At 49.1% G+C, this 7,227-nt stretch overlaps 1 protein-coding gene across 2 annotated transcripts in view; it reads left to right on the forward strand.

Annotated features, from left to right (window-relative positions):
* The window catches only part of RCAN1 (regulator of calcineurin 1), a 119,217-nt gene extending 112,875 nt beyond the window's left edge, over positions 1-6,342 (forward strand). For both annotated transcript variants that reach the window (XM_061391144.1, XM_061391988.1), the window contains exons 3-4: positions 1,229-1,388; positions 4,563-6,342. In XM_061391144.1, the coding sequence (XP_061247128.1) occupies positions 1,229-1,388; positions 4,563-4,735 (333 nt within the window). In that variant the 3' untranslated portion in view covers positions 4,736-6,342. The remainder of the gene's footprint in view (positions 1-1,228; positions 1,389-4,562) is intronic.
* The last annotated feature ends 885 nt before the right edge of the window (positions 6,343-7,227 follow it).

A 7,227-nucleotide genomic window follows, 5' to 3' on the forward strand; every position in this document is an offset into this window, starting at 1 on the left:
TAGACCCTCCCACGACCTTTTCTGGTTTATTAAAGACATGTTCATTGTGAAATTTTTAGGTGGGGGGTGGAGGAGGGGCGGGATACTAAAGAACAAAGAAAATACAAATTGGCCAGATTTGAATGTAAGATGACTCGAACAGCCCTCCATTCACTGGCATAACTTTTAAGCCCCCAGAACCAGGATCTTGGTTATTGTCCCTTATCATTATTTTTTTTCTTAAAATATGTATCCTGGAAGCTGGGCTTCCCAGGTGGTGCTAGTGGTAAAGAAACTGCCTACCAATGCAGGAGACAGAAGAGATATGATTTGATCCCTGGGTCGGGAAGATTCCCTGGGAGGTGGACATGGCAACCCACTCCAGTATTCTTGCCTGGAGAATCCCCATGGACACAGGAGTCAGGCTGGCTATAGTCCATGGGGTCGCAAAGAGTCATACACGGCTGATGCACCTTAGCAGGCATGCACACATCCTAGAAGGTACATTTATTTTTTCCTTCCTCCCTTTTGGCATCTGATTCAGAGCCCCAAAGGGGGAGGGAAGCCTGAGAGCATGGCAAGACCCCATCCCTGCTTTGTGCCCCTGAAAACTGATGTTGGTCCTGGAGGTGTTGCTTAGCCTTTGGAGCATCTGTGATATGATGCAATGCCTCCGTAACACGAGGAGCTTCAGGCAATTGGTTCTGAGATCCCTTCTGATCTCGGCCACAGCGCTTTATTTTTTTTCCATCTGTACTAAAATTACCTGTATATATTTTCTATCAGTCTCAGTTCAGTTCAGTCACTCAGTTGTGTGTCCAGCTCTTTGCAACCCCATGGACTGAAGCACGCCCGGTCTCCCTGTCCATCACCCACTCCCAGAGTTTACTCAGACTCATGTCCATTGAGTCGGTGATGCCATCCAACCATCTCATCTGTCGTTCCCTTCTCCCGCCTTCAGTCTTTCCCAGCATCAGGGTCTTCTCCCGTAAGTCCAGGTCAAGCATCCTTCCTCGTGGTCCACGGTGCCTATGAGTCCCTACCCCGGGAGGGCGCTCTACTCACGTTTGCACGGTGATCTAAGTTCCCTCTCTCCGCCGCTTGTGAGCCGTTTGGCGGTTCACCCCGGACTGAGCCTGTGGACGCGGTTGCGTCCCTGAGCGCTGTCTTCCGCAGGCGGTCGTGAGGTGCCCTCACGCTGCCTCAGTCCTTCCCCCTTCGAGAAACATCTCCTCCCTCTCTCTTCCAGACTTTACACATAGGCAGCTCGCACCTGGCCCCTCCGAATCCAGACAAACAGTTCCTCATCTCTCCTCCCGCCTCGCCGCCGGTCGGCTGGAAACAAGTGGAAGACGCTACTCCCGTCATAAACTATGACCTTTTATACGCTATCTCCAAGCTAGGGCCAGGTAAGCCGTGCCCTCGGGTAAGGACTGGGGGTGGGGGGAGGTGAGGACACATGCAGAGGTTTGCCCAGGGCGTCCATCAGAGCACCCCTCTCACCCCGTCACCAGATGGATGCCAGCGCATGCTGTGAATTGTCTCTGTTTGGCTTTCTGCCTCTGCATCAGGGTCACCCATTGCCGGGGAGCGTGCACACCCGCCCATCTCTGGCCTCTTCCCTTAGGAAGAGGGGCAAGCTGGCCCTGGGGACCCATCACCGTAATCTCTCTGCATCTCATCACGTGACTCCCTCCCCTCACCCACCGAGCACAGCCCATGACCCCCCCTCAGAGGTCCTGTCGCTCCAAGTGGGGATGAGCTGTTGGACTTTGGAAAGGGGAAAATGGGCCTTTCCCCACTTCCGTTAAGTTTTTTTTAGTCAAGGGAATTTTGTTCACCAACCTGGTCCTCACCTGCGCATTTGAAAGTGTGAGCAGTCAGAGACCCATAGGTCACAAGAGGAGAAGGAGCCCCAGACACACAGGCCCATAGGCAGGGGGTGCTCGCCCGCTGAGCTTGCCAGGGAGGGAGGGGGTCGGGGGGTGTGGAGAAGAGATTCTGTGCCTCTGAAGGGACAAAGGCGTGAGCATTTGGGAAGAAAGGTACTCTGGCCTCAGGCTTCTCATCCAGAAAATGGGTATTCCCTGGTAGAGTTGTGAGCAATATACAAGATCATCATGTAAAAAGCACTTCATACAATGCCTGGCTCATCGGCAGAGCTCAATACCTGTTTTCTGGAAACAGTAAAATGTTGGTGGTTCCCATCCTATCGATAGGGTTTGGGTGAGCTGGAAGGTGCAGGCAAGGGTCTTGGGGTGACCAGGTTTGAGCCCCACTTCTGCCCTATCCATGGGGCAAATGCAATAAACACTGAGGCCATCAGCTTTCTCCTTGACCAATAATCTGACTGGTGTTCCTCTGAGTGGAGAGTTTTGTTTTCCTGGACCATCAGCAGTTTCATATGAAAAAGGTGACACTGCTGTTAACACCTCTCAGACAGAAAACTCCCGCTATGGTAGAAGCAAAGATCACATTACCCACTGCTCACCGTGGCATTAAGTTCAAGTTGGAAGTGCCAGTGTTCCTCAGAGCAGCTCCAGGCTAAGGTGCATTAGCAGAGCCCAGGGTTGGAAACTTCTGGAATGTTAGAGAGGGGGAAAGGGAGACGTCCTCCTAGAGAAAGGACTCACACTGTCCCAGGGGCAGGAAGTGCTGTTAATAAACATTCTTTACACTCTAGAACCTACCACTTTTTTTTACAGACATCTTGTTTGAGAAGCCCTTTTAGAGAATAGACATCAATTTGCTTTCAGTTTACCCAACAATGAGCTTGAATAGTAATTCATATTTCAGCTGTGCTTTTCAGCCAACAAGACTGCAAAGATTTTGCAAATGTGATCCCGTCCCCTTGCTTTCTGGATTATGCCTCCTTGGCAGGAGATAAAGATTTGTAAAGAGGATCATGACCAAGATTTTGAGTGATATATCTGACCCTCTGCTTTAACTTTCTGCCCCCTGAGAATATTGAAGCTCGTTCACCCTTTCAGTACTCAGTCACTCAGTCACGTTCAACTCTTTGCAACCCCATGGACTGTATGTAGCCCACCAGGCTCCTCTGTCCATGGGATTCTCCAGGCAACAATACTAGAGTGGGTTGCCATTTCCTCCTCCAGGGGGTCTTCCTGACCCAGGGATCGAAGCCCTCTCTTAGGGGTCTTCCTGACCCAGGGATCGAAGCCCTCTCTTATGTCTTCTGCATTGGCAGGCAGATTCCTTACCACTGGGCCATCCGGGAAGCCCTCACCCATTCAGTGAAATGAAAGTTGCTCAGTCGTGTCTGACTCTTTGTGACCCCATGGACTAATACAGTCCATGGAATTCTCCAGGCCAGAATACTGGAGTGGGTAGCCATGCCCTTCTCCAGGGGATCTTCCTGACCCAGGGATTGAACCCAGGTCTCCTGCCTTGCAGGAGAATTCTTTACCAGCTGAGCCACAAGGAAAGCCCTTTCAGGGGCAGTTACAATAACATTCCAGTCTCCCGTGTGGGCTTGAGAAGAGGCAACACTTTGTTTATGAGTAAAAGCCCCTTGACTGAGCCTGATAAATTTCAGGCTGCCATACAACAGCAGGACACTCCTGGTTTAAGGGGGTTGATAATTGTGTGAAAAAGGATGCTGTGATCAAAAATGCTTTTGGAGCACCTGGCTCAGAACTCACATCTGTTTCTTTTGGGCAAAGAGGCTTCCCCATGCTTCCCGTCTCTAGCCTGGGCTGTGAACTTCAGTGAAAGCCTTCGGTGGGGAGAGATGCCCAAGAGGGCCTTACCTGATGCCTTTATTCATACAACATCTTTTCCTGAACAGGTGCCACTTTCACCGTACCAGGGAAGTCCCCTGGGTAGTTTAGAGACAGTCTAGTGTACACGCTAAAAAAAGTGAAAGTGTTAGTTGCTGGGTTGTGTCCGACTCTTTGCGACCCCGTGGACTGTGGCCTGCCAGGCTCCTCTATCCATGGAATTCTATCCATGGAATTCTCCAGGCAAGAATACTGGAGTGGGTTACCATTCCTTCTCTAGAGGATTTTCCCAACTCAGGGATCGAACCTGGGTTTCCAGCACTGCAGGGAGATTCTCTACCCTCTGAGCCACCAGGGAAGCCCATGCATGCAAAGAGTAATTAAATACACATTCCTTCCATGCCTTTCATATGCCTGGACTCAGAGTGTTTGAAAACAGAGTCATTTGCAGTGTTGAGATGTGTAAAGAAAGTGAAATTGAAGTCGCTCAGGCGTGTCCGACTCTTTGAGACCCCATGGACTGTAGCCTACCAGGTTCCTCAGTCCGTGGAATTTTCCAGACAAGAGTACTGGAGTGGTTTGCCATTTCCTTCTCCAGCGGATCTTCCTGACTCAGGGACTGAACCCGGGTCTCCTGCACTGCAGGCAGATGCTTTACCCCTGAGCCAAGGAGCCACCAAAGAAATACCAATCCAGAGTGTGTCTAGCTGTGTCCTTTGGTCCCCAGTGGATGCGCACAGAAGCTTGGTCGAGCTGACTCCTGCCTGCACATCCCTTTGCTCTTGCTTTTTTTGGCCCTTACCTCCTTGCCTGAGTTACCCTGCAATTATTCTCTTTCTCCAGGGGAAAAGTATGAACTGCACGCAGCCACCGACACCACCCCCAGCGTGGTGGTCCATGTCTGTGAGAGCGATCAGGAGAACGAGGAAGAAGACGAGATGGAAAGAATGAAGAGACCGAAGCCCAAAATTATCCAGACCAGGAGGCCAGAGTACACACCCATCCACTTAAGCTGAACCGGCGCCCGGACAAAGACGTGCTCCAAACCATGCTCGCAAGAAGGCATCTTTTACTGTGGAAGCAGCCGGTCACAGCTTTGGAGGCGGCAGCCGTGACCGCTGTGGCGGAAATTCCAGTTCACGTTGCTCAGAAGAGAATCGAGGCTTCGTCCCCTGGTTCTAACGCTGCGCCTCAGTCAGTGTTCGTGGCTCCTGGCCATGCCCCGAGCCAATCACTGAGTCTGGGGTGATCGCACAAGGACATCTGGGAGCATCGAGAGAAAACCAGTAACGATAGTGTTTTGTACTTGTTCTCTTCTGGTAGGTTCTGTCTTGGCCAGGGGCAGATTGATCCGTGGGCCCCGGGGAGAGTCTTTGTGTCTGATCAGTCTACAACGTAGACTCACTCTCTCTCCTGGTGGGAAAAGGCACCACGCGAAGCCACAAGGCATCTGGTGCAGAAAGGTTGTGAGAGCAACACTGCAACGTGGAAACTGTAGCGTTTCATTTTCCCCCTTCATGTTCTGATGTTTGTGCATGTATATTACTGATTTCTCAGAACTAACCTTCGTTCCTATGTAGAGTTGCGCCATTGCTGTTTTACATCTTTCGGGGAGATAAGAAGGCATCTGCGAAGTCTGTCACCTTTCCAGATTCATGACTGTCTTTGGAAGGGCACCCACGACAGGGTGGAGGGGATTCTACACGGAATACACACACCATTCCACATCCTGTCCGATGCAACCAACAACTTGTGCTTTTGCAAAAGAAGTCGATCTGAAATTCCTGTGTAGCATTTCGCTTATAAAATTCAGAAAATAGCACTTTCACTGCCAACTTATAGTGGGTGAGAAATTTTAGTTTAGATGTTTTAGATCAGACAATACGTGGGTTTCATTTCTTTCTTTGACGTGGTAGTTTATATAACATGAATCATAGCCAAAACCCTTTTCGGGGGGAATAGTCAGTTGAGATCATTAATTTTTTTACCCCCACTAAAAAATCAAGATAAACTTGTAAATAAAGCCGATAGTATATATTCACACCTGTTGTGCACTTGGGTGAGACATATATGGCCATGGAAGACTAGTGTCAGATGTGTTAACCTCCCCGTGAATTGTATGTTGTAGAAAACGCCTTTCAGATGTTTGGTGGGACTTGAATTCAAAGCACGTGAAGTGGATAGTGGGTATAAGAAGGGTGCAGTGCCTTTCCCATTAATTCCTGGTGGAGTCGTCACACTAGGTTAACGTTTGTAATTTTTTTCTAGTGTCCTGTGTATGTCTGGTCGATGGGTACTCCCTTTTGGCCTTACGATACTGTAACAGTGTTTGTCCTTTTGAAATACCTAATGCCAAGTGACAGTGCATGCTTTGGAAAAGGGGAAGAGGGCTTTCTTTAAGAAGCAAAGGCATTTGGCTGTTTCTGTCAAGAAACTGACTGAACGGTCTCCAAACCCTGTTTATAGGACCTGGTGAGGTGTGGGGGACAAATGAGCAAGAGACGCTTGCATAGCCGTTCAAGTGTTCCTAGTTCAGTGCTTTTAAACTGGAGAGGCTAACCTCAAGATATTTTTTTTAACTGCATTCTCTAATAAATCGACACAATATGCTCTTTATGGAAAAGCTTTCCGTTGTTTTATTTCTAAGGGTCAGCCTGTGAGCCCTTTGACTTCTGCAGTCTCAGAAGGATGCAGTCCTTTATCAGTCTGGGTTTGAAAACTCCCAGTTCCTTGCCATGGTTCACTGGCTGCCGGCCACACTAATGGGGCATCACGTAGCAGAGAGGAAAATGGATAAAACTGAAATCAGAAGTCTGGAGTGTTTCCTTTGTCCAGGGAGAGGATGCTGAGATGAACATCCCTTTTGCTATCAGCTCGGCTAAACAATGGCTTCCCGGGTGGGGGAGTGGTAAAGAACCCACCTGCCAATGCAAGAGGCACAGGAGACACAGGCGGGTTCCATCCCTGGGTCGGGAAGATTCCCCTGGAGTAGGAAATAGCAACTCATTCCAGTATTCTTGCCTGGAAGATTCCACGACCAGAGGAGTGTGGCAGTCTATAATCCACATGGTGGCAAAGAGTCGGACATGACTGAGTACATGCCCACACACACACATACACACACCCCTCTAAACAATGTTTCTGATTGTTAATTTGAGGAATTTTCTTTCCTGTAGAAAATATGCCTGTGGAACATACTAAGTTGCAAAGGCCAGTTATGTTCAGAAAGTCTATCTGTAAGCCTCCTATTTGAATTTCATCTGGAAGTCTGATCAAAAATGGTGGTGTGCTCCTGGCCAGCCCTCAAAGGTCTAAATAATGTCGTGTTTATTTGCAAATGATATATATATGTGTGTACACATTCATATATATATCTTTTGGGCTCAGACGGTAAAAGAATCCATCAACAATGCGAGAGACCTGGGTTTGATCCCTGGGTTGGGAAGATCCCCTGGAGAAGGAAGTGGCTACCCACTCCAGTATTCTGCCCTGGAGAATTCCATGGACA

This window comes from Bos javanicus, chromosome 1 (assembly GCF_032452875.1).
Source record: "Bos javanicus breed banteng chromosome 1, ARS-OSU_banteng_1.0, whole genome shotgun sequence".
Lineage (NCBI taxonomy): Eukaryota > Metazoa > Chordata > Mammalia > Artiodactyla > Bovidae > Bos > Bos javanicus.